The 26,525-nt window shown below is 39.1% G+C and overlaps 1 protein-coding gene across 1 annotated transcript in view; it reads right to left on the bottom strand.

Moving 5' to 3' along the window:
* kmt2ba (lysine (K)-specific methyltransferase 2Ba) overlaps positions 1-26,525 on the bottom strand; it is a 30,082-nt gene that overhangs the window by 1,830 nt on the left and 1,727 nt on the right. The window contains exons 2-36 of the mRNA XM_081376129.1: positions 23,473-23,539; positions 21,445-22,905; positions 20,950-21,137; positions 19,474-19,581; positions 19,239-19,395; positions 18,053-18,263; positions 17,867-17,919; positions 17,279-17,533; positions 15,168-15,262; positions 12,541-12,651; positions 11,541-11,654; positions 11,238-11,384; positions 10,958-11,050; positions 10,724-10,841; positions 10,358-10,471; positions 10,089-10,276; positions 9,864-9,962; positions 9,471-9,581; positions 9,239-9,315; positions 8,231-8,331; positions 8,062-8,144; positions 7,849-7,983; positions 7,612-7,770; positions 7,406-7,523; positions 7,245-7,323; positions 6,775-6,935; positions 6,474-6,629; positions 3,594-6,021; positions 3,059-3,178; positions 2,860-2,978; positions 2,625-2,753; positions 2,266-2,518; positions 2,045-2,152; positions 1,565-1,648; positions 76-205 (exon numbers count right to left, since the gene is read on the bottom strand). Coding sequence (XP_081232255.1) covers positions 76-205; positions 1,565-1,648; positions 2,045-2,152; positions 2,266-2,518; positions 2,625-2,753; positions 2,860-2,978; positions 3,059-3,178; positions 3,594-6,021; positions 6,474-6,629; positions 6,775-6,935; positions 7,245-7,323; positions 7,406-7,523; positions 7,612-7,770; positions 7,849-7,983; positions 8,062-8,144; positions 8,231-8,331; positions 9,239-9,315; positions 9,471-9,581; positions 9,864-9,962; positions 10,089-10,276; positions 10,358-10,471; positions 10,724-10,841; positions 10,958-11,050; positions 11,238-11,384; positions 11,541-11,654; positions 12,541-12,651; positions 15,168-15,262; positions 17,279-17,533; positions 17,867-17,919; positions 18,053-18,263; positions 19,239-19,395; positions 19,474-19,581; positions 20,950-21,137; positions 21,445-22,905; positions 23,473-23,539 — 8,130 coding nt within the window. The remainder of the gene's footprint in view (positions 1-75; positions 206-1,564; positions 1,649-2,044; positions 2,153-2,265; positions 2,519-2,624; positions 2,754-2,859; positions 2,979-3,058; positions 3,179-3,593; positions 6,022-6,473; positions 6,630-6,774; positions 6,936-7,244; positions 7,324-7,405; positions 7,524-7,611; positions 7,771-7,848; positions 7,984-8,061; positions 8,145-8,230; positions 8,332-9,238; positions 9,316-9,470; positions 9,582-9,863; positions 9,963-10,088; positions 10,277-10,357; positions 10,472-10,723; positions 10,842-10,957; positions 11,051-11,237; positions 11,385-11,540; positions 11,655-12,540; positions 12,652-15,167; positions 15,263-17,278; positions 17,534-17,866; positions 17,920-18,052; positions 18,264-19,238; positions 19,396-19,473; positions 19,582-20,949; positions 21,138-21,444; positions 22,906-23,472; positions 23,540-26,525) is intronic.

The raw sequence follows: 26,525 nt of genomic DNA, 5'->3' as shown, positions 1-26,525 counted from the left end.
AGGGAGGAATTAGACGGTAAGAAAGCCTGGCGAAAACTGCAAAAGGATAAATTGACGTTTTTAAATCACATTTACCTTGCCGTCATAGTATTTCTCTCTTTTGTCTGTGAGAACTGAGCGGATGACATTCCCAGCATACTCGATCACCATCTCCCCAGCCTCAATGTTCCTCTTGCAGAAAAGACCACGACCATGTATAGCAGATCTATCACGGAGACAAGGAAAACTTGGTTACTTTTCATCTAGTGTTAATTACGTTAACAAAATCTATGACGGAAAATGTTTTTCCATGACTAAAACGAGATGACACCAACGCCATTAAACAATAACTGTGAATATATCAACATGCAATGTCGTTGACGAAAAGAGACGACAGTAAAAAGTAAAAAAAAAAAAAAAGTCAAAATTTTAAAGCCCCCAATTAGATCCTTTCTCTTAAAAGGTTACATTTTCTACCTGGTGTTTTACTTAATCTTCTCAATCTGGCAACCGAGCGCACAGTAGTCTTTCTACACTGAGAATAAAGTGCGATCTTCATTGAGATATTATGCTTAAATGAAATGAAAAAACTAATTTCTCAAATGACCACAATCATTGTGATTATAATTGAGCAAAATAACCAGGATTATCAATTTAATGACGAACAAAGTTTTCATTGACTAAAACTAGACTAAAGTGCCAAGACATTTAGTCGACTAAAACTTGACAAAACAAAAACAGGACAAGGTTGACTTAACATGATAAAAACTAAAAAGTACATTTGACACCGCACTTAAGGCCCGTACACACCGGGACGAATATCGGCGCGCGTTATTCGCCAGCGTTTCTCAACGCGTTTTTTGTGTTCACACCCAAGCGATTTTCGCTGACGATGAGCCGAGTGAACATGCAAATTCATTCCCTGACATTAGATGGTGCTTAATACCACTCCATAACAGTTCTCTTTTATCAAGATTTTTGTAGTCGCTGTCGCGTTTGTCATATAGTTCTTTATGTTCCAACACCAACGAGACCAGCAGCTCTACATTCATCTTGCCTTTCATCTTCCTCGTCTTATTTCTTCCCGGCAGTGTTTAGATGCTATCTTTAGACGCTACTCAGCATATATCTTCTTTGCCGTTACGTTTGTGTGCTCGGCAAGACCGTTTTGTGTTTGAGCGCCCCCAAGTTGTGTTTTACTGTAACTTCAGAAGCTCCAGACACGTGAGCAAAAGCGCCAATCTCATTGGTCGGATAGTTTTTGACGCGGCGCGTCAAACCAAAAAACGAACCCGATGCGTTTTTTAAAAAATGACGCTTTTACGCGAGGCGTTTTTCGCGTCGGTGTGCACACTCACATTGGCGCCCTTTGTTTAGTTACGAGGCGTTAAACGTCGGCGAATATCGCACACGAAATTCGTCCCGGTGTGAACAGGCCTTAAGACTAAGATTAAATAAAAAAACTGCTGAAAAATTGAACACTATTTTCATCTTTAGAGATCAAATCTCTTTTATTGGCATGGGATTGGTTATTAGAAGTTTTACACAGCTAGTTTTTGTGCTGTATCACTCTGGAAGGAATTACCTGTAAACTCCCACAGCTTCTTTGGAGGTTTTTTCCAAGTGTCTGAACCTCATAGCCACTGGCAACTCCGTACTTGTGGCTCTTCTAAAGGGAAGTTGAAATGCAAGAATGAATATATATATACTCTTGAGATTTATACATGCATCCACACACACACTACCGTTCAAAAGTTTGGGCCAGTACGATTTATATTACAAAAGATTTTTATTTCAAATAAATTCTATTCTTTTGAACTTTTAAATTAAGAAAGAATCCTGAAAAAAAACAATTATACTAATTGAGCAGCAAATCAGCATATTAGAATGATTTCTGAAGGATCATGTGACACTGAAGACTGGAGTAATGATGTAAAACAGTTATTTTAAACCAAATAAATACAGTCTTGGTGAGCAAGAGACCTCTTTCAAAAAACATCTTAAAGTGGAAGTGTATTATATTCACATGTTACTGTTCACATTCACATGTTGCTGAGTGTCTAACCTGCTGGATTTGAGCATAACATCATCCTCTTCATCATCACATGGCCTAGACTCAGGAAGCTGCCGATGTTGCGACGCCAAGAAATTAAACATATCAAAGGTAGATTTTCTGGAGAGTGAAAAAAAAGGTAGTTTTTGATTTCAAAACTTGAAAATGAAAAAATAAAGTAACTCAGTCAATATGTGGCAAAGGCTACATGAGTAGTCTTTACTGATACTTACCGCACATAGACCTCTGCGCGGGCACAGCCACTGGGGTTGATGGGCAGCACCTCTTCTGGTAGTTCATGCTGGTGGAAACGGAAACGGTGTTTCTGGCAGAGGGAAGCACCCTGCAACTGCTCCAGCAGGAAGAGCACAGCATCGTGGAGGACACCCAGCACCCTGGCACCACTGACCCTGCTGATGGGCAACTGCTCCAGCCGACAGCCTATCCGTGCCTCCTGGACACCATCCATTACTGCTTTCCACGCCACTGAAGAAACAAAGGGAAGGAAACGTATTATAATCTGCCCAAATTTAATAGGAAGAAACCCAATTGCTTTTTTCATGGTCCCAGTACAAGATTTCTCGAAACTGACCATCCATGCTGTCGGCCTCTACGCTAAAACCATCCTCACTGGTAATTTGGAAACGCAGGTGGGGTTGATACAGACTGGCACATTTATCCTGCTTTCCAGGTGATGGGGAGTCCTCATCTGAACTCCAACCTGAAACAATTACACATGCAGTGAACTTTTCATCGAACTATTCATTGAATTAGTGCAAGCAACTACAACAAATGTGCCTAACGTCAAAGCCATATTTCATATTAACCTGCATATGGGGCCCAGTCAGAGGAATCACTATATTTTGAGCTCATACATTGAGATTTACCACCGTCTCGTGTGTCATTTTCCTGCGCCGCAGTGGGCTCCAAATTATTTGGAGTAATTCTAAAAAGAAGAAAACGAATATATTGTGATTTTCTAGGGTAAAACATGACTAAATGTGATTTTAAATTCTCATTACTGACCTCTCTAGTTCAGCAATCTTGGATTCATCAATCTTCTGCTGGTCAAGAGATCCAACATCAGTTTCGTCAACGTCGAGCACATCCTTTACACTAGGGGCCTTTATTCTAACCCGATTTGATCTAAAAATTGGAAAAATAATGATTATTATTACATGATGAAAATAAAAATAAATGAATAAGAACATCCAGTTGAGATGTTCAATATAACATTTTTATCTGTCGTAATGAATTAAGATTTGGTTCATGATCAGGTCCACCAGGCAGCTGGTGTTTTTGTTCATGGTAAGACACTTTTGTGCATTCATAGATGTTATTCAGTGTAATGCATGTATATGCAGAAAAACAGAAAATCGTACTTTTTCACAGCATTTACTATAACCCTTTATGGCACAAAATGATAGCATTACATCGGATGGAATGTTTACATGCTAAAAAACAGGAAATCCCCCTCCCAGATGCTAGGTCTCTAAAATAATCTAAACCAAGACCAATGATTAGATCATCCTGACCGATTTGACTAAATATGCGTCCCTACCTGCTGGGGTCATCCTGGGAACAAGGATCTATTTGATCCAAGAAGTCTGTCCTGCATCTTTTCACACCAATTCGATCAGTTAATGAAGACACTCTCTTGATCTTGACTGGAGGTCTGGAGTGGGACAAGATGTTGGGCTGAGTTCGAAGACGACACCCAGTAGATGATTCCTTCGATTCAGGAGAGAGGCGTTTATCAAGGTGGAGCTGAGAAGGTTTCGTGCCGATGGGACTTGCCATTTCACGGTGACTTGCCATTGCTTTATCGATTATAGCCTGGGCCATTTCCTTCCGGCCACCTTCAGAAATCAAGTTAGCTCTTTCTATCGGCGGACTAGGATAACTCTGAGGAATCCTCCTGATAAGCACCTGGGTTGGCGGTGCTGCTCGATTGCTGCTGCTGTAAGATATGATGCGCGTTGGTGTGGTTTTGCCGAGACTAGTCGGAAGCTGCGGCACTGGTATCACCGTAACCTTAGGGACGGGTCGCTGGAGAACGTTACTACTGTGGATTATCTTCGCAATCTGGCTGATTTGGGTATACGAGGGGGAATTAGCACTAGGTACTTGGTAGGTATTAGTCTGTGGGTTTTTCACTAGAATCTGTCCAGCACGGTTGACCAGAAGAACCTGAGGTGTAGAGGGTGTACCGGGCAAACACTGGAGCAGAGACTGTCCTGTCACTTGTTTTGGGGTGGCAATGCGTATGGCGATCGCACGACCCTTTGTGGCTTCCTTCGGCAGAGCTCCGAAACCATTTACTACAGCCGGGGCATGAGCAAGCAGAGTTCCTTGCTGTGCAATGGAAAAGGTGGGAGGAGATGAGACAACACTGACAGGCATGGAGAGCGCCAGAGAGGTGGCAGTAGGTATGGCCATCTGGAGAGTTTTGGGTTGGGATCCAGGTTGTATAGTCACATAACGTCTTTTTGTGTGCATAGCTGGTGCAACTACATGAATTTTTCTAGTACCACTCATTGGCATGGCTGCTGCCAGATTCTCAACAGGCAACAAATCTCTCATTAAAACAGATTCATCCTTGTTTATTGGTGAGGAATCACTTGCCGCCTCAGGACCAGCAGCATTTTCTGTCAAGTCCAAAACTCTGCCGTCAACAGCGGATATAAAATTCCCACTGGCGTCGTCTAAGAACACCTCTTGCGAGCTCTCTGTTGATTCATTCTCCATCAAGACTACTTCTTGGCTCGTCACAAGATCACCACCTTTGTAAATGATGGGGGTTGTTGCTTTCAATCCTTCTGTGAAGGATGCTTCCTGTTGGTTGGATATGTCAGCGCTAAGGTCAACAAGCAATTCTCCGCTCTCTTTTAAATTACTTATTTCCTGTTCTTCACAAACCTGGTCCATGTTTTGAGTCTCTGGCTGAGCATTCTGATCAACAGAATCTGCTGTATGTGGATTTGCAATCGATGCTTGCGTGCAAACTAGCTGCCCGTCGCCAAGGGTTCTGCCCTTGTTTGGACCAGTGAGTTTTAATGGCTCAGTATCCTGACTACGAAAACTACTCCCTACTTCCTGAGTATCATCATCTGTGTTGGCTTCACCTGTATCACTCTCTGAGTCATTGTCAGCTCCATCCAGCTGCGAGATGGACCCTGAGTTAGAAAGGACAGCAAGACCTGCTTGTGTAGAGTCTTTGGCAGGCTCACGGACCACAACTGTGCGAGAGAAATTTAGATAATGGTCAGCAACATCATCATCTGTTTCCATCTGCATCTCTGAAGTCACAGGGGATGACAGATCATTCCTGCCAGAGATGTATTTGCAGGCTCCTTCCACATCTGCCTCACTACCTTGAGGGTCACAATCCAGAGCCACATTTTCATTGAGCAAAGCCTCATCAAATTCAAGCTTTGCGTTCAATACTGAGGCCAAAGCCACATCTGTGTCTGGATCAAAGTGCGCAGAAAGCAGTTCTTGATCCGACTTGTCAGATGTGGTGGGAATTCTGTGGCTTGGCGCACCTGCAGCCTCCTCTGGCTCTGACAAGGCAAAGAACTCCTGATCCACCTCGTCAGTTTTATGTGTTGTGGTGGTGAAAGGCTGTTGAAGTCGTGAGGAGTGGCGTACAGATGAAGGTGCGGTCGAAGAGGGACTTCGGAGAGCTGCTTGTGGCGGTGAGGGTCCTGAGGTGATGCTAGATGGAGATAACGAAGAAGGCCTCCCTCTTCGTCGAGGTGAAGTGGTGCTCAGGAGGTTCTCGGTTGCACCAAGTGGTGAGACAGGGGGGCTGAATGAAAGCGACCTAGGGTGAATCGAGCTCCCTGATCGCTGAGCCATCGGGCCCGAAAGTACCACAGGGGGAGGAGAGGCGTTTCGGCTACGTGTGGAAAGTCTCCTTGTTGCACGCCGTGTCTCATCAAGGTCACTGATGGTCAAAATGTGATGGGATGTGGAAACAGCATTTCCTGAGATGTTAATAAAACAACAAAAGATAGAGAAAAATCAATCACTGCTATTTAGTAGGATTAATCTTTATTTATACAGAGTGAAAACTATGCAGTGTTGTTTTACATTTGATTACTTTCTGTTGATAAAGACTTTTTTTCCCCCCATTTATTATTTTTTTCACAGGAATGCTTTATTTGTTAAGCTCTAAGGTGTTCCTAAACACCTCTATGAGAGGGAATGGAATGCACATGTCGCTTGCCAATAAATCATTGTCAGTTCATACCTTCTCATCTCTTAATTTTAATACTTATTATTTATACTAATTCGATTCACATGGATGTGTGATGGGTATGCAATGACATGAGGGTGAGTAAATGATGACATTTTTCATTATATTGAAATTTGATGTAATTTGATTTATTTGTTTAATAAATGAACAGAAAACTTAAAAATGATGGAAGAATCTTACCTGGGGAAGGTAATGGTCTTGACATTCCTCCTGCTGGTCTCCTGTTGTGTGGATACCCAGGAGTCTTACCTGCGACCCCTGAGTCCTGTTTAGTCTTTGAGGGGGTGATGGGAGGAAGCTCAGGTGAAAAAGACTCGCTGTCTGTGCCATCCTCATCTACGAGACAGAAATATGATTTTGAAAAATTAACAAAGTACAAAGATTTTACACCATGCTGGCCAAAAACTGTACAGGCTCTAAATTAAATGCTTAAATGTTAAAAAAACAATATGCATGTAGATAGATATACTTAAACACACACCATTGTGAACTTTTGGGCTGTGTACAATTGTGTGATTTTCTCCCTGGTCCACCAAGAAACAAGGAGTTTTGCACCGTGTTGAAGGTCGCACCTCTGTCACTTTACAAGTGTACTGGCATCGCCTGCGAGGGTCAACTGTGCTCCAATACCATCTAGAACATCTGAGACCAGATCAAACTATGAGTACAGATTACTATGGAAAAAGATCATCAAGCTGGAACAACTATTGCTTCTTTAAAATAAACATTCATAGAGGTTGAATGTGCAATCTGAAGCTGATACTAGTTAATGATGCTGTTAACAATCTAAGTTCTGCTAAACGCTTAAATGTTTTTTTTAATAATTTTTTGGACAATAATTGTACTACAAAAGAAATTATGTAACTAATGCTTTGAGAACTGATCATCACCAGTATCAAATGAAAAGAATTATCAAATTAAAGCAGAGTGATTTTAAACTTTGTTACTTACTGGTAACCAACTGGATACAATTTTCCAGAATTTGCAGACAGCTCCGTCAGAACACCAAGTTTTTGAATGTGTAGAGACCCTGCATGGGTACATCATGAACATTTTTTAATTCTCTCTTATTTTTAAACACCAAAAAAAAAAAAAAGGACCTAATTGCTCACCAATCATAACATTTACAGACTCTGGCTCCAAGCCTGTTAGAAACTTCCTACGCAGACTGATTCCATCAAAATCAACGTAGACCCTTCTGAGAACTTCAAAACCATTGCCTTGTTCAATCTATAAAAAGAAAAGCTTGTTTACATTCTTCTCACTTCAAATTATACAGTAACTGTAAAACATTAACAGTTTTGCTAAACATACAAACCTTGCTGTCTATGAGATCACGGTGTTTGTAACAGTAGACTTTCTTATCACACTGGAAGACACAGTTGCTGGCACGAGCACACATGAAGTGGTAGTTACTCTGACACGAGGTGAGACAACAACCCACAGTCGCCCCTGTTTGGCCACAACTTTCACAGCGCTGGAAAAAAAGGTACATTTAATAATATTTCTACATTTTATTCTACATATACACTATTCTTTATCAGTTGATACTTACCATAAACCGGCCCCTGGCAACGGCACTGTGAACATGCAGCAAAGCTCCTTTGACTTCCTGCACTTCCGCCGACCACATGCAGCAGTTCACATGAGCCCATTCATTCTGTCCAATATTCAGCAGCCTACCAGCATCCTACACATACAATACAACTCAACTGAGTCCAACAGAATAATCGTCCCAGAACACAGAACTGCTCAAGGTTTCACCTACATTCGGTTTGGCATCTCCATGTTGCTGACAGAGGGAGCATTGTCTTTCATCCATGAAAGACTGAGAGTTCACATTCTGCAGATCTGTGGTTCATGGACACAAATTAACAAAACAAGATATAAACAAGATGAGAGCATAAGCCATAAAGATAAAAACACAATGTGCTTACCTTGAGATTTTGAGTGAGAGTCTTCTGGGCTCTGCTCTTTAAGCCATTGTGCATAACTGTGTTCATTGCTGGGGGGAATTACAGCTTCAGGAAGCATACCACTATGAAACAAAAGGGGCAAAATGAACCTTTACTAAAAACATTACAAACAGAAAAACCGGAATACATGCAGTAGAGTGGTTCTCAACCAGGGGGCCTCAACAAATTTCCAAGGGGGCCTCAAGAAGACTTAAAATAAGACATGTTTGAAGTCAAAAAGGTTGAGATCCACTGATTCCCAATTTAATTTGCTCAAAGTTTAAATCTGACTTCAAGGAATATGAATCATTAAAGGAGAACTCCGGTCAATTTTACCGGACCAATTTTAGGTGACCTGTATTTTCATCCTGTTTTCGGTCTAAGTCCATAGTAATCGATTGTCGAGTTCACACGCATAGGTTTAGTTACCTATGATCACGCGCGTGAACTCGACAATCGATTACTATGGACTTTGATCGAAAACAGGAAGAAAATACAGGTATGTGCGCTGGCTGAATTAACATCATTTTTATTAATATCTTTCACATCTACTGCAGTCAGATTCACCCATGATCACTCTGAAGGAATCACTCACATTAGCTGTGCACTTGTAATGACACACTAAGGATGTTAAGAGGCTAAAGCAGGTTTAAAACTTGCCCCATTGAAGTCAAAAGGGTGTAGCATGGTGTAGGCAACACCGATTTTTGTCGTTGTTCTCTGTATTGACGGCACTCCAAATTTACAAAAAAATGAGCTCAATGTTAAAATTGACCGGAGTTCTCCTTTAATATAAGTGCTGTAGCAAAAATACAAGCTTAACATTTCAATTTGTAAACCCAACAACTGTCTTATAAACTAATTTTTGTTGGTTACAATCTGAATGATGACTCAAAGTTATTTTCGATGGTAATCAACAGTCTACAGAGCAACAAGTTGTTTAACCTGGAATACTTTATTGCTTTAAAATAAGAAAAATGAGGTTCATACCGTGGAAATTCTTGCATACGAGGGTTCCATGTTTTGGGGTCCTGACTGTTGAACCAGCTAAATACTTGTTCCACTAGCTGCAAAGACAGAACAAAGACAAAATATGCACCAAAATGAACTACAGTCTGCAAATATCACTCATAAAATATGCATTGCTTTAAAATTTCCAATAACAGCTGAACTGAACACCGGCAGCTTTTGTAGACCTACAGAAAGAAAGAAAAAACATTACCTTTATGTAACACAACTTGGCTTGGCTTGTGGGCCTTTGCTCCACTGGAAGATATTCCTCTTTTCTTAGCCTTTCCACCAACACCATCACCACATCCTCATGAAATGCTTTCTGAAAGGACAGAGTAAACAGCATTTAGTTAATGTTTTATACCTATTTAACTGATACCAAATCTCTAAACTATGATTTCCAACTTAAATATATTGATAGACTGACTAATTATTCAATTGTTCTTCTGCAAATGCATAGGAATGATCTAGACTGAATGTAAATTATACATAGTATTGGATTATTAAGGATATAGAAAGTTAGTAGACAATAGAAATAGAAACAATTCTTCTTGAAAAACCTATTTATGTTGTCAACTTGTTTCACATGCATAAAAGATCTCACCAGTGAAGTGTACAGGTCATTCTCCAGCTTCTTCTCTATAGGATGTAAACAACAGCCTGACTGTTTCTTTACAACCTCAAAATCTGGACAGGCCTCACACTGTTCAGATACACATATAAAACACATCTGATTTACCTAGACACTACAGGAGGGTGAACAGATAAATCATTTAAACTAAATCTTAAAGGGGACATATTCTCAGTACACAGACGGCTCAAACCTCACCTGCGCACATAAAAGGAGGTGACAGATGTTCAGAGAGCTCCTCAATCCGTCCATGATCTTCTCTAGACCGTTCCTCAAAACGACCTGCACGACGTCCTGCCAGCCGCTGCGGAATCTCTTACTGCAGGGAGCACAGGAAAACACCAGGCTCTTCCCCCGTAGACGACAAAGGATCTCATACAGATCGTCTGAAGATGAAAAACACAGGAAGGAAATACAGGACAGAGTACAGTGTGTGTGATCAGCAAGGCATTGAAAATGGATCTTACCAGTGAGCCCCTCACATTTGGGATGGACCCAGTGTGCACATCGGGCACACTGCATCATGCTGCTGTCAAACTCATGTTCCTCAAAGCACTTCAGACAAACAGTGCAGAAGTTCCCTGCGAACACACAATCAACAAATTACAATGCAAAAATCACACAGAACCATGAGTTAAACAAACACATTTTTTTATATTAAAATGTAATGTTATATACAAGTAATATTATTAACTGAATTAATACAATTAAATAAAAATAAGCAATGAAATCACATTATTTAATTAATATAATAAAATAAAAAATCAATTAAAGGTGCAGAACCTTAATTTCAGACTGAACTAGTATCTGACAAAACGTTTGCATTGTCAAACCTTTGCTATGGAGTTTGCTACAGTCAGGGCAGAGGTCCAGCTCACTGTTCCAGGACAAGTCCGAGGACTTCCCAGGAGTCACACCGCAGCTCTTACACCTGATACACAGCATACAAATCTGCAAAGAAACAAAGCAGACTTCACTGATGGCCTTATCAGTGTATAAATTATTAAAACGCAATGTCTGTCAAACTAGGTGAAAATTAGAATGATGATTTTAGGGAGATAACTCACCCAAGAGGTGTTCATTTTTACAGATTTGGGATATGTGGGTCCTAAACAGGATGGATGGTAGCAGTACATGCATCTCTTGCACTGCAAAACTGGCTGAATGAGGAAGAACAGAATATGATTAGTTGATCTGTTGTCAAATATATGTACTTGCATGTCTCCTTCAATGTACGTTTACAATATTTTTCTCTTCTGCAATGTGAAAACTTTAGGTCTGATTAATTAGAAAAGTAATACCTTCATGACTATTCTGTATTAGTACTAAATTAAAAGTGTAATGCACCTTTGCTTGCTTGCTCTTGCGGCCACAAACATGGCAGAACTTGCAGCGTCTGCAGCACCAGTTCTCCTTGTTCTCCTCCTTTGGGCAGTCGTCTGGTGACAGGCAGAAACGGTGAAAAGGCTCACAGCACATCTGACAGTATATCATCTGGTAAAAAGATCAAGCAAACTCAAAATTAGATAAGGGCCAATAGATAGATTCTTCTGCAAATAATGAAATTTTGCTGTAGTACTGAGTTATGATTGAAGGAATATGGATGATGATTCTGTGGTATTTAGTGATGTACTGAAAGCTGGATCTTACATCATGTTGGCCTTTGCTGGCACAGAGCAGACACACAGACTGGGGCATGATGGGAACTGAAGTGAGAATACTTAATCCTCCCATCAACCACACATTCTGGATGTTACAGTCCTCCTGCATAAATTAACATTAAAATGTTAATAAATTAAAGAGGCAGCAAAATAAAAACGTTTGAGATCCATATTTGGGAATTAAAACAGACTTAAAAACAGACCTCCTAACAGCTTTTTTTAAAAAACATTATTAAATAAATGAAGTAGGAAAAAGGGGTTGTTGTCACAAAAACCGTCAAGAACATTTCTGGTTTCAAGTCCACGTGAGCCAGAAGTTGCAACCGACTTTACTTCAGTGTTGTGACACATTTCCAAGTGAAACGGAATATTGAATAGAGGGCGGGGTTTTACTTTAGCGCACCTCCTCTCCATTCCTCGCTCAAAGCAGACTGATGGTTTGAGGGGAGTGGTTAAAGTTATTCAACCCAAGCCATCAAACTGACGTCATCAGAGAAGGAACGCCATTCCAGAGCAGAGGCAAATTTTCTGATTTTGATTAAAGATTACCACGACAAACACATTTTTTTCGGAGTATTATCTTCCACGAATGAATTGAAATTGTACATAATTTACAAATATTTTAAATAACTTATTTACCATAAGGATTTTATTTTTGGCCATAATTAAAAAAAAATGTAAAAGGTACATACAACAAAAACAGATTTAATGGTTTATATATATATATATATATATATATATATATATATATATATATATATATATATATATATATATATATATATATATATATATATATATATATATATAAAGATAGCGAACCAGACATGAGTGTGCGGGTGTGTGTTTATAAAACTTTGTTTAAAATTTATTATTTTTGGTGTTTTGAATGAACGATAATTTTTGTTTTTAGCAATATTCATCTAAAACACCCCCAAAAAACAGAGCTTTTGGTTTCATATAAAACTCATAGAAATCTCAGCGCTGACCTTGAAGTCCACGCGAATCTTGTTCATCGTCCGCTGTGACAACTTGCCTCTCTGGGTGCAGCCATTGGCCAGCGGAGTCAGGACACTAGAAGGCGTTTGCTCGGCCGAACTCTGAGAATGAGTAAGAGAGGAGCAATGAAAAAAAGCTTGCTCCTCTTCCACCACCTCGCACATCACTTTCTGTGACTTTGTGTTGTCCGGGATTGCTACGCCCAACAAGGCCGCTTGCACAACACTGGCCGGTAGCCTTTCCAGCCGCAACAGCAGCTTGCGCTCAGGCTTGAGGGAGGGACTTCCTGTGGGGGTGAAGGGATGGTGGGGTGGTGCTGGAGGGTCCGATGATGATGATGATGAAGATGGTTTAAGTGGCTCCTGTGTAAATGTCAAAAACACCAAGAGAATTGGGGGAATACGAGGGGACCAGCGTATAGTGGATACAAGCAGGAAAAGGAATTGATAAAAAAAGGGCGGGAGGAGGACTGTCACCAAACAGAGCATGAGAGGAAACAGAGGAAAGTAACCATTTCCATCACCATCAGATGTAGACGTTTAGAACAAAGGAAAGAGTACTACTAGTCCAACAGTGTCCAAACCAGGCAGAACATTATAAATGGTTAAAATTCTTTTGTTGAGTTGAGGTAAGTTAACCACAAAAAGCAATATGCAACAAGACATTTTTGTCACACGTTTGGGTTTTAATTTATCTCGTTGAGAAGGCAAGGACAGAAAAATTACTTGATGGCAGAATCTTGTCATGTAACACCTGGTTAGGACATGCTGTAATGCTGTAGCTGTGGAGAGACCGGAAAAACTGCATCCAAGAAAAGGGCAAGAGCAGTTTTATTTTAAAGAGAGAAAGACATAAAATAATTCACAAATGCATTCAATTAGAGTTAAAGAGGATAACATTTTATTTCAGAGGTGATTCAGTAATTGGATTGAGCTATAAGTGAAATACCAAAATAAGGCTATACAATTAATCTAAACAAAACCAAAATCGCAATATGGCTAAGTGTGATTATGAAAATGGCAAAGGCTGTGATTTAATTAAAGGTCCCATGACATGCTACTTTTTGTAGGCTTTAATATAGGCCTTAGTGGTCCCTAGTACTGTATCTGAAATCTCTTTCCAAAAATTCAGCCTCGGTGCAGAATTATAGCCACTACAAGCCAGTCCCAGAATGAGCTTCCTTCAGACAGGCCGTTTCGGTGTCTGTAGCTTTAATACTAATAAGGAGGAGAAAGGCGGCGCAAGGTGGAGGGTGGGTGTGGCCTTGACCATCTTGCGCAACGGTACCGTGGCGTGCATGTTTACGTTGGATATAGCAATGGCACGAAGACACGCAGTCTTTCAAGCATTTCAGTTTGACCCAGAATCTGATCCGGATGGAGAAGCAACAACTCAGCGGTTCCAGCAGGACGTTTCCGAATGGTTAGTTTAAAATATTATGTCTGGATACGGTACTTTATTCGGATGGTTTACAGTTATTATCATGTAGCTAACGCGAACCTACTGTTGCCTTTTCATGAGAGATCTGTAACATCTGTAATGTATCTTATTACAATTACATCATCAAGCTCTGCGATCTTGAAATGCGGATATCGCGCGCGCCGTATAACCAACAGGAAAACGGTTATCCAAATAACAAAGAAGTGTACAACACTCGCGTTACAGTGTGTGTATTCACACACATAAACTGCATAGCTAATGTTACAGCCACATTCTACTTGTAACAATCTAGGTAACCATAAACAGTAAAGCAACACACTCGTATATCATTAGTTGACTTACTTGTCCGAGGTGTGTAGCTGAGCCAAAGAGAGTGATCCAGACTTTAGTTTCAGACGTTCAGCAAGCCCAGCTCTGTATTAACCCTTCGGTGTTCATTTGTAACGTTACATCCAATTATTGAGCAATTGTTATGCTTCGCTCGCTCAAAAGCCATGATATCTCTCGTGGACAAACTAAAATCGCGCGCGCGCGTTCCTACTTCCTATCGCATTTTCTCATGGGCGGAAAATATTCTCTGGGCGCCTGGGCGGGCAAAGCAGAGGAAGGGGAGGTAACATTCCTCCTTATAACGTCACAAGGAGGAGATTCAAGATCAGCGCGACTGAGCTTCCATTTTCTCAAAGGCAGAGAAAGATAGCAAAAGCTCGATTTACACCGATTGAAATTTCTAGAAAATTGGGGACCATATACAGGCTAGGGGAACTCATATTAATGTTAAAAAACCTCAGAAAGTGGAAATTTCATGTCATGGGACCTTTAAATAAATATATGCGTGGTTCAGTAAATTTTGCTCCACACAAACACATCTCCGCATCCGAGTTTAAGTCACTTATAACGTGCATTTGGGAATGCAATGTGCCAACCAATAAAATAAAATCTAGATGCACCAAAAAAAAAAATTTAACTAGATGGTTCAACGTGTGAAAATGAAGAAATTAAGTTTAAAGGAAAAATAGTTTTTTTCTTGTGAGCTAAGTTTATTGTAGAGACCATTGGGTGGCAGTGGTTTTACGATCTACTTAGGCGTACAATGCTTTTGGGAGACTAAGCCCAGGTCGATTAATCATCAGATTATTCATTTTGGGATCATCAAAATGACAATGAGTTACTGTACCTTATCAATTCTGCGTTGGGCCCAAAATGCTCTGTAAAGCCCTTGCCTTTTCTGCTTTGTTGCTTCTTCTGGAGCAGTTACAGAGGTAGCCGTGTCTGGAGAGAAGTTCAAATTATTGGTTAAGTCTCAGATACACGTGTACACTCAGATTTCACAGAATTTTATGGGGGGGCTGCACAATATATATAGGCTAGGGATGTTAATTTTGGGTTTTTCCCCTGAATTAGAATTAAATTAGAATGGATAAGTGTCTATGAGCCATTAAAAATACCCCAAAATTTTGTTCAGTTTTACATGTGCAAATAGCAGCATAAACAACAGATCATTAAGATTCATACATCGTCACATCACGCAAATGCAACGCTTCAGTTTAAGGAGAAAAACAGAATATATATGTATACGTATATAAAAGGAATAAACACAAACAAAATATATTTCATTTAAATACAGATTAACAAAACGAAAGAAAAAACTGCAACAAGTAGTAGCCTATATGCTGAGTTTCGGTTCATTTTTGTGACACGCACAACTTAAGGGAAAGGAAACAGAGACGGCAGACAGCGCATCCTGCTTTTCTTTATTTTACAAAAGCGTAATGTTTTGTTTTTACTGTGAGTGTACAAAAATAAAAATAGACCCTTTACAGTTTCGAATGACGTCTTACTCTTATCTATATGACCATAGCTGACATAAGGTGTTTTCGCTGTTAGAATGAGACAAAATCATTTGGCATTGTGCCGATTTGTGTCCTTGTCGTGGAAGTCTCAGGTGCTGCTTCACCCGCTGTCTCGTGGAAAGGTGAAGTAGGTTCAGATACAGATTAGTTTTCGACCGATATACATCGGCGAGGCATTTTTAAAATATTAGCATCGGCCGATGAGTTTTTCTGATTGGCTTGATATGTTAGAAGCAGGACTTTTATTTTGACGGGCAGCGATGAGAAAGCCTGAGACTTGCAGCTCCTGATAACAGCACTCACATGGTCTCTGTTTAACAGTCATATATAATACGTTATTAGATAGAACCGTTATGGTAAATGGTACGTAAAAAATTATAGCGTTTGCATTTATATTAGTAACAGAAATGCAAACACTATAAAACTTTCTCATTTTCCGTCAATATTAAGTAAATACGCATTTATATCATTACAATGACTCTGAGTATCTAGTAAACATTTATTTTCACAAACCTTGCAGATTTAATGGAATCCAGCTGTGAGATCTTCTGAAGTGTGCATTTGTAGCCTGCATGATCGCGTGTTACTCTGCGCGTGACGGTCTGTCCGTGTGAAAAATTGATCCAGCTGTTCAGCTTAACTGGAGACGTGATCGACAAACTTTAAATCCTTGATTTTAAAATACGCTGTGCTATAACCAATGTGTTATGCAGTACAACCGACAAGCTGTAACCAATTTCACTGTGTGCTGTATGAAAAATTTGTATTACCTTGTCTTTTTTTGAAAAAATATGATTACCACTGTGCACAAACTTACCAGATTACTGAGTGACCTGTTACAGTGTTTACTTCCTTTTTATTCATATATTTTTAAACAATAACTTTATTTCTGAAAAATACTGTAATAGGATTGCAGAATCAAGAAGTTGCCATCTAAAGTACAAGCATGTTTAGAATTTTTTTTCTTATTTATCATTTCGAATGAATTAAATATTAATTAAAATAAATATAAATTATTTATTTTACATATCGTCTTTATATCGGCCACCCTGCTCTGAGAGATATCGGCATCGGTTATCAAAAAAACGATATTGTTCGACAACTAAATGTAGCAACTTCTACAGTATTGAACTTTGTGCATCCGCCTTTGTCACGGTATGCTAATGAAATTTCACACGCAAAGAAAATAAAAGCGTAAGCTATGCACAACAGGTTAATCAAACCAATACGTTTGAAAACAGCGTTGCATTTTATCGCACAGCACTGGTCAATCTATCAATAAGAGGAACAAATCAATTCCTTTTTTTTTTTTAAACAATCAGGAATCGGGGGGGGGGGGGGGGACAGGCCCCTTCGTGGCTATGCGACTGCTCTTAAGACAAACAAAGAGCTGTCCCTGTGTATATTGCCGTAAGGGTTGACATGAAACTCGTACCACTGGATTGAGTCTTTTGGGTCCCGCTGGCCTTTGTCTTCTCTGAGCTGACACTCTGTGTCTCTGAGTCAGAGTCGTCGTACCCCAGCATTTTTCTGTAGGACCGAGGAGTGACATGTCGTCTGGGCTGCCTCCTGGTGGGGCTGAACTGGGCTTGTCCTCCTCCTCCATCATCTCCCCCTTCCTCCTCGTTTTCTTCTTCGCTGCTGTTCATGCCAGAGGCCGCTGATGGCCGCCGCCGCCGCTTCATCTGGACTGCGCCAAAGAGAGGTGGTCAAATAAAATGATCAAATCTGTATGAATAACCAACAGGCAAGGGCTGAGTTTCCCAAAAAGTCCAAGTAGATCATAGAACCATTGCCAGCAATGGTCTCTACGATGAACCCAGCTCACAATGCTTTTGGGGAACATAGCCCAGAGCTTTAATGCCAACTTTGTCTGCTTGTAGAGGACCAGTATTTTTAACTGTAGTATTTGAAACACGTACATTTTATTATTTATTATTATATTTGCATTGGCAAGTGGCAAATGACTGTAAATACCAGGTCATTAAAAAGGATTTCAAAATTAAAGAGGCAAGTAGAGTACCTTTGTTAAATCGTCTCGTTTTGTTCTGCTCAATCAGCGAACACTTCTTTAAGCTGTTGAAAAATTACAAAAACAAGTCCACAAATAGGATCAAAAAAGAAGAAATGTATGATATGACTTCTTTAAACCCCTGGAAAGGCTTGCTGCCATGTAATACCTTGTAATTAACACTATTTGGACACTTACACACAGCTCTGTCGTTTCTTGTTGGGTCCTCCAAATTTAGGCTTGTCCAGACAGAACACGCAGCTCCCGCAGTCCTCCAGCCGATTGCAGCCCTTGCAGCGCAAGCAGCGCTTTAGCCGATAGCCAAAAGCAGTGCTTTCATACTTGCGTCTAAATGTCGGCTTTGGCTCAACAGATTCTTCACTCTCTGGTTCTGAGTGAGATGCAACATCTTGAAGAGCCAGAAGGGGCCGGTGGAAGAGGGAGACAGAGGCAAAAGAAAGCATCTAACATAAGAATAAGGGCATTTTGGGAATGTCAAGGTTTGGTGTGCTAAGAAATGAAGGGAACAGCACCTAGATATAATGGTGAACTGCTGCCACAAGTAGGCATTACAATTATTTCAGACATTGCAATAATGGAGCACTTTAAATTGCAATCACATATTAGCATTCATATACGAACATTTTAACAAATAAAGAAATACCATAATGTAAATTGTGTTTCTATTTTTATGTTTTTGTTTTTTTTGTGCAGTAGTGCAGTATGTGAGTTTTTCAAATGACCTCAGGCCATCTCATGTGGTGTTTTGAATACAATCCACGACTCATTTTGCATATGTTGTGCATTATGAATGCAACACACTCTAGGATCATTTTATTTTCACATTCACGTAATTACAAAACTTCTAGCCATTACATGTTCCCATATCCAGAAAGGATGAGAATATTCAGCTAAACAGAGCTAAAAAGAGTTTAATGCAAAATTACACTATTATTACACGTACTTATACTAAATTAAATTAATAAAAAATAATAATAAACATTCTAATATCTTGGTGGGCGTAAATGAAAAGTAGTCCAAATAGAGAGATACTTTTAGGAACTGTACATTAAATCTTAAATAAATATTTTTATATTTTAAAATATTTATTATAGAATACCTATATTTACATTTCATTATTATATTAATCATATTTAAAATCATTCTACATTTTATACAACTTGTTTACAAAGCCTTAAAGGAAATCATACATTTTATGCATTCAAGCCCACAAACTACGAGCTGAACTTGTATTACAATTACACTGCAACTAACATGACATAATACACAATTTACAGGCCAAAAGAGCCCATTTATCTCCATGATATTAGCAAATGTCACTTATAACGGATGTGGACAGAATGAGCAAAGTAGAGGTGTGTACCCTCTTCGGCAGGTGAAGCAGTGATCCCCTCTCTCTCATGCAGAGGAAGGGCGCTGAGCCTGGGAATGTCATCGGGAACCATGGCACGTGGCTGTCCCAGTGCAACCGCTGCTGCTCGACACACATGCTTTATCCGTGGACCACCGATCACCTGCTCCTACAGAGTTAAAAGCACAGCGTTAAACTCGCAATCCGATGAAAAATCTGCAAGGCGATATTTTTCAGGGAAACATACTTGTGGAGCCCCCTCTGAGTTAGCTGGGACTACTCTCTTGCCCCTCTTTCTTCCTCTCTGCATGCCTGTGGCTGATCCATCTCTTACTCTCACAGAGCCAGACAGAAGCTGCAGAGCATAAACATCACTGTTTGTATAATTACACAGTTTTAAAAGATATTGTTTTATCAAAATATCATTTGCCACTTAAAAAACATTGTTCACTATGGAAGCTTGTTTCCGCCACAGAATAGAAAATGTTTAAAAGATAATTGCGACTTTTTATCTCACAATTGCGAGTTTACATCTCGCAATTCTGACTTTATTTCTCAGAATTGTGACATATAAAGTCAGAATTGCGTAAAATAAAGTTGCAATTGCAAGTTATAAAGTCAGAATTCTGACTTTTTTCTCGCAATTGCGACTTTATATCACGCAATTCTGACTTTATAACACATAATTGCGAGTTTATATCTCGCAATTCTGACATTTTTCTCAGAATTGAGATATAAACTCACAATTGTGAGATTTAAAGTCCTAGACAGACTTTTTTTTTTTTTACCTCAGAATAGTTTATATCTCACAATTCTGACTTTATAACATGCAATTGCGACTTTATATCATGCAATTCTGACTTTATATCTCCCAATTGCGCATTATAAAGTCAGAATTGAGTGATATAAAGTCGCAATTGCGAGAAAAAAAGTCGCAATTATCTTTTAAAATGTTTTATTCTGTGGCGGAAACAAGCTTCCATAGTTCACACTAAGGTCTCCAAAGGTGACAAAAAAAATTAATACTCTACCATTCAAAAGTTTTGGGTCTTAAGTTTTTTGATGTTTTTTTTTTTAAAGAATTCTCTTTTGGTCACCAAGGCTGCATTTACAGCAAAATATAGTAAAAACGGCATTGTTGTGAAATATTACAATTTAAAATAACTTTTCTATTTTAATACATTTTAAAATGTTATTTATTCCTGTTATTAAAAAATGTTCAGCAGCTATGTTTCTTTCTGCCTATTTTTATGCACATTTTTAGCATATTGCATTTAAAAAGGCTGGGTGGAAATGCCAATATGCGTATAAATTCTAAAAAACGTATGTGCTCAATTGAGGCAGACAAATTTATCCAATAAGAAGACAAGCTCATAAAAGCGCACATTTACATAGCGTCACATGATCCTTCAGAAATCATTCTAATATGCTGACTATAATCAATGTTGAAAACAATTGTGCTGCTTAATATTTGTGGGGGGATTAATAGATTAATAGTAACATTAATTGAAATAGAAATCTATTGTAACATTATACATGTCTTTACTGTCACTTTTCATCAATTTAATGTGTCTGCTGAAAAAAAGTCTAAATTTCCAAAACTTTTGAACGATTGTGTATACAGTGAACCTCCAAGTGATTCTTCAAAAATGAACACATTGCGTTTACCTTATAAAAATGCAACAGCACTGTTTGCTGTCATAAAATTGTTAAACATTCTGACCTGAGCTGATTTGAGCTGTTTCTGCTGGTCGATTTTAATCAGTTGGACTCGGGCTCTCTTCAGCAGGTGGAACATCCTCTTATTGGCACCCGAAAGACTCATTCTGTGGGTGTAACCGCCTTGCTCCAACATCATCTGGGTATTTTGTGCACTCGTTTCAGCGGTTCCCTCAAGGTTAGAAGTCTCTACTGAAGGAATAAAGGAATTTGCCTCAAGGTTAATGGGAGAACAAAAGAACAGACCAACACACTTGGAAAAGTGGGAAAAAAAACAATAATTTTCATTTTTTGTTATGCATTTTATGTACACTAATTTTATTAGCATTACAAAGTGGGTGTCATCTTTAATATTTTATATTAATTATGGTATTACTTGTTTTCATGTAAATTATTTGGTGCTAACTATAATATAGTTTTATAAGCACCTTGGTATACAAATAAGGTTTAATATTATTCTTATTATGTGTGGCATAATACTTGACAGCAAAAACCCTACCGTTCTCCTTAGCAGGTCCTTCTGCCAAAGACGTCTGATCCGAATGTTCCCCAACACGTATAGTTACTTTTGGCACCACCCCTGGAGAATACATGTCCTGCAATTTGAGATCAGACTTCCTTTCCTGCATTTCATGGGTCCCTCCCTCAGCACCTTCCTCTGCTAGCCTGGAGCTCGAACTGGCTGTCCGCTGCATCCTTCGTTTTGCCAGACAAGCTGTGAGCTTCTTCAACTTCCAGTATATCTTATACTGGTCCGTGGATTGGCCGGGTCTCCCACCCCTGCCACGAGGACCCCCAGAAGGCCTAGAGGAACTCAAAACAGGCTTGACTCCTTGAGATTGCCCCTTTTCTGAAACACTTTTTTCATCATTGTTTGGGATCAGCGGTTCTTGTGCGGTCTTCAGCCTGCTTCCGGAATTGAGGGTTTGGAGATCTATGTTCGGTTTGCCGAGATCCATTGGGATTTCAGAAAGAGCTGGTTTCTTTGGGGAACCTCTTTCTGGGAGAGCAGACATGCGCTCATCATCCATGAACCTCTTTGGGATCTTGATGACGCGGGAAGAACGAGCGCTAACAATTGGTCTGGCAGAGTGTTTAGGTTGTTCACCTTTGACTTCAGATTTAGACCTCTCCATCTCTCCAAGTGGCTGTTCTTGTCCCTCCACCGGTTGCAGCACATGTGCAGAGCCAGTCTCTGCGCAAACAAGTCGCTGTCTCTTTCTAGGCATGCTAGAGGTCTTCCCTCGACTGTCAGGTACTTTGCTGGCCACTTCCTTTTGCAGTAAACTTCGACGGCCAAATATACTCTTTCGTCGCCTTACAAAAGGCTTATTTTTGGAAGAACTTAATGAACTGTCACTTAAAGATGCTCCTGCACCTCCGCCAAGTGATTCAAGAGGCTCCTCATCTGCTTCTGTCCTTCTGCCCCCTCTCTGTTTACCCATTGGTTTTGCGGATACAGCACCTGCCTGATCACTACCAGCTATTTTTTTTGCCCTGTTCCTGTTGGTCTTAGAATATTCTGCTGAAGCTCTTTGGCCTTTGGGGTCTTTTACTCTGGAGGCTCGCTCTTTACCTTTAACCAGTGTTAAAGTCCACACTAATTTGTCCTGCCTCCTCCGGCTTTGTGCTGCACTGGAACCACGTCTCTGTGACCTTCCAGTGATCTCCTCCTCTTCACACGCCCCATCCACCCCATTTTCATCATTTTCAGTCTGCAAGGAGGCCAATGGACCCTCTCTCTGGTTTCTGAGTACCCTGCCATTTCTCTTACTTGAGCTGCCCTGTTTCAGATGTCCATCTTCATCCACAGATGGCCTTTTTGCTTGTGTCCTTTCTTTTTTGGTCATCTTTTTGGCTGCCATTTTAATAACCAATTTGGGCCTCACAGATTTTTGGTCAGTTCTGGATAACCTTCTGCCTTTCAAGTTAGGTTTGTCCAATAATGATGATTTTATATCTAATGCAAGAAAAAAAATTCAACATTTTAGCATTCATTAAAATAAATAATAAATAAAAACTAGAAATACATGCACAATTACAATATTAACATTATACACCCTTTGTGTAGAAAGTATTTTATTGAATATTTATTTATTATTTAATTATATTTTAGAAGATAAAAGATTCATTTAAATTCAAGATATACTTAAAATGAGCGTAGGTAATCCAAATGTACAAATATGTAGAAATTGAATGCACATTTAAATATAAATAAAATACATAGTAATCTGGACTACAAACAAGCCCTAGATATTGACTGAAAATGTTCTGATTCTTTATTATTGACAGGTAACACTTTACAACCTGTTGTAGGTTATAAACCTGTTATATTTGATGTGATCAAACAGGAAGTTATGCCCCATTCAGGCTTAAATAATACATCCTCTAAACATTCACATCCTATTGTCTTAAAGAGACACCATGTTAAATACCAAATACATAGCTCAGAAAAATTACATAGGAAACAAAAATATATAAGATAAACACTTTTCTTTAGTAGTTAAATTGCAGCTGAAACACTCACTGGAAGAACCTTGTCCTGAACGCAAGGACGACTGACCGTCCACTTTAAAGCCTGTGAAGTCTCCTTCCTGAGAAAAGACAGATGGATAAACTATCACCACAAAACTAGGCTACATGTTTTATATTTTTAATCATTTAGCATCAAATTCATTTAAAATATTATCTGAAGGAATAGACCATTCAGCACTACAGAATCCCTGATGGATTGATAACAGTGTTATACATAAAAAAATATTACTACAAAAAACTGTTTCCATGAATACTAAGCCCAGGCTTCAAACACATCACTAATTCTTTCAATGCGTAACATGGGATTCCTGCTCCATCACTCTAATATAGTGAGCAGTGAGAAATGCTGACACAGAAGAGAACAGTCCTCATCACAATACTGAATTAGGTTATAGCTTAGGTTAAGAAAAATGACAGAGTCTGAAAGCTGAGACTGTTTCATATCAAAAGTAAAGCACAAAGCTAATTGCGATTTATTGGATGGGAGGCACATTACAAAACTTTATTCATCAACTGAATACAGCGAATCGACATTGGTTCTTCAAAATGAGAAAAGGTTATTTCCAGGATATTTCCAAAATACTTATATGCATTACAAAAAATAGAATCTTTAAATCGTCAATCTAATCTATCAGTTTCTTTCAAATATATCAGGAGAAAATGTCTACAAGAGAGAAACATCAATGCATAAGCCTCCCTCCTTGACATAAACCATTCAATGATACTTACCACTACTCATGAGTCATAAGGATTCAGACTGAAGAAATCAAGTTCAGTTTTTCTTTCCACATAAAGTGCAACTGTCCTCTCATGTAAAGATGATCCTGCATAACCGACTGATTGCAGATACCTCAGAATTTCAAAGCACGGGATCGGATTGCATCAGTCTACAATGTGTGATATAAAAGCTCAACATGAGTCCTATACTGGTTCAGCTTTGAATCAGACTGCATTATGATTCACTGTATTAGCTAGCTATGGGAATTTCAAAAAAAATTCCCTATAATTTATGGTAAACCAAGTAAGGCTGGTGCTCATTACCAAAAAACTAAATCTGGATAAGGGACTGAAACATTGACAATGTTTACATGAGCACCAAATAATGTGATTATTTCTAATAATCAGAGTAAGGCCTTAATCGCAGTACGATGTTTACATGACACCACTTTACTCCAGTTTAAATGCAATTTTCATTATTCTGATTATTTGTATGTTTATACCACACACAGTTAGGCATACAGTATGCATGTTACCGGCCATTGTTTTAATCTGCATCAAATTCAAAATACATTTTTATGGACGTACTGGATATTACGCCTCTGTCATCTGCTCTCGGTGTCTGAGGTAATGAAACCCGGTATTAAACGGGCCCCAGGGCTAAATTATGGTTCCCACACTTTGGTTAACCTCAAATTCAAGGACCTTTCAAGGACTTTCCAGGTCCAATACCCTTAAATTCAAGGATTTAATGTGGGGACACATTTCAAGTGAGAGCAAGGTTACATTGTGTTTGTGTTACCTTGTAAGATACATTGTTACAGTTTTGTGCATGTGAACATCATGGCAACATACAACACAAAGTACCTCACATGGGAAACACTTAACACGTAAATACACGTAGCTAACGTAAATAAAGCAAGCTAGTATGCATAGGCCACGAAGTGTTGGCGAAATAACATTAGTGAACCGGAGGGAATATGGAATTTTTTCCAGAAAACTTCTTGCACAAAATAAATTCAAGCACTTTCAAGGACCTGTATCTATGCATGTTTCATTTTAAAAACTTTCCAGGGCCTTGACATTATTTTTTCTTTCAGATTCACAAACTTTTAAGGATTTCGAGGACCCGTGGGAACCCTATATGAAAGACCTCAATATCGATAAGCTCCGACATTACCAGTTCTGCCGTCAACACAACAGAAATTAAGAAAATACGCATACTAGGCCTATATATAGACGTTATCTTGAAAATTCTATGTTTAAATTTTTTTTTTATATGCGATAATAAACCATTTGATTGTGATGCATTTTTGCTATTCACAATCCAGAAGAAACAGATCTCTCTCAGGCGGAGCTACAGAATGCAGAATGGCCCCTGAAATTTCGCACTTAATCTAAATAAAAATTGTGGATAACTCAGTAAATATATTCATCCTTGACATTTAATATTTTGGCTTTAACCACAATTTGTGTTTGTCTTTTTTCCAGAAAAAAATATTAAAGTGAAGTCCTAAACCTGCAAGGTACCAAAACAATAAACACACAGCAACATATGTCTAATGTTTGTTAGCAATAAAATCCCAGAAAATATTGAGATTGACATTTTTCGTCAATATCACACACCCCTAGCTAAAAGTAAAAAAAAAAAGCTTCATTCATGTATGTTTTCATTGAATAAACTCGTGTAACGATGAATCACGCATAGAGACAGTCCCTTGTCGCCACCTACTGGTGTAACAATGTAACTGCACTGACTGACAGCCAGCAATTTTGTGAGATGGTCCTCACTGCAGAACACGAAATCCCGGGCCACCTTACATATACCTAAACCTATCCATCTTTACCAACTGATCCCTAAACCCACCCCTAAACCTACCCATCTCCACCCCTTAGATCTGGATCCAAATCCGCCCCCTGGATCTCATGTACTGCAGTGAGGTGCTGCTATAAGCCGAAGAATCCTAAAATGGATAGTTTTGCCCAAGCTCTGTTTTTAAAGACCTATTAAAATTTTCATTGTAAAATTTATATTTGTTGTGCTTTTTTTTAAATTAAAACAGCAATTACAACATTACTATAAATAATATAACCAAGGCAACATCTGCGGTATTTATTTGAAAGAAAAAAAAGTTATCAGTGATCTTACATATCAAGCTTGAATGATCATGATCAGTACTGGCCGATCATGAGAAGAAATCAGTAGTATCCCTAAAAAAAGTACAGCGACTATAAAGCTGGTAAGACCCGCCCATCCGTAAAACCCCACTGGACCTCTAGATTGAAAAATCGTCAATGCAAGTGAATGTGAGAAAATAATTATTTTCT

Source organism: Scardinius erythrophthalmus (genome assembly GCF_964197995.2).
Source record: "Scardinius erythrophthalmus genome assembly, chromosome: 10".
NCBI lineage: Eukaryota > Metazoa > Chordata > Actinopteri > Cypriniformes > Leuciscidae > Scardinius > Scardinius erythrophthalmus.
Note: the sequence above shows the minus strand (reverse complement) of the source record. Positions and strands in the feature narration are given on the sequence as shown.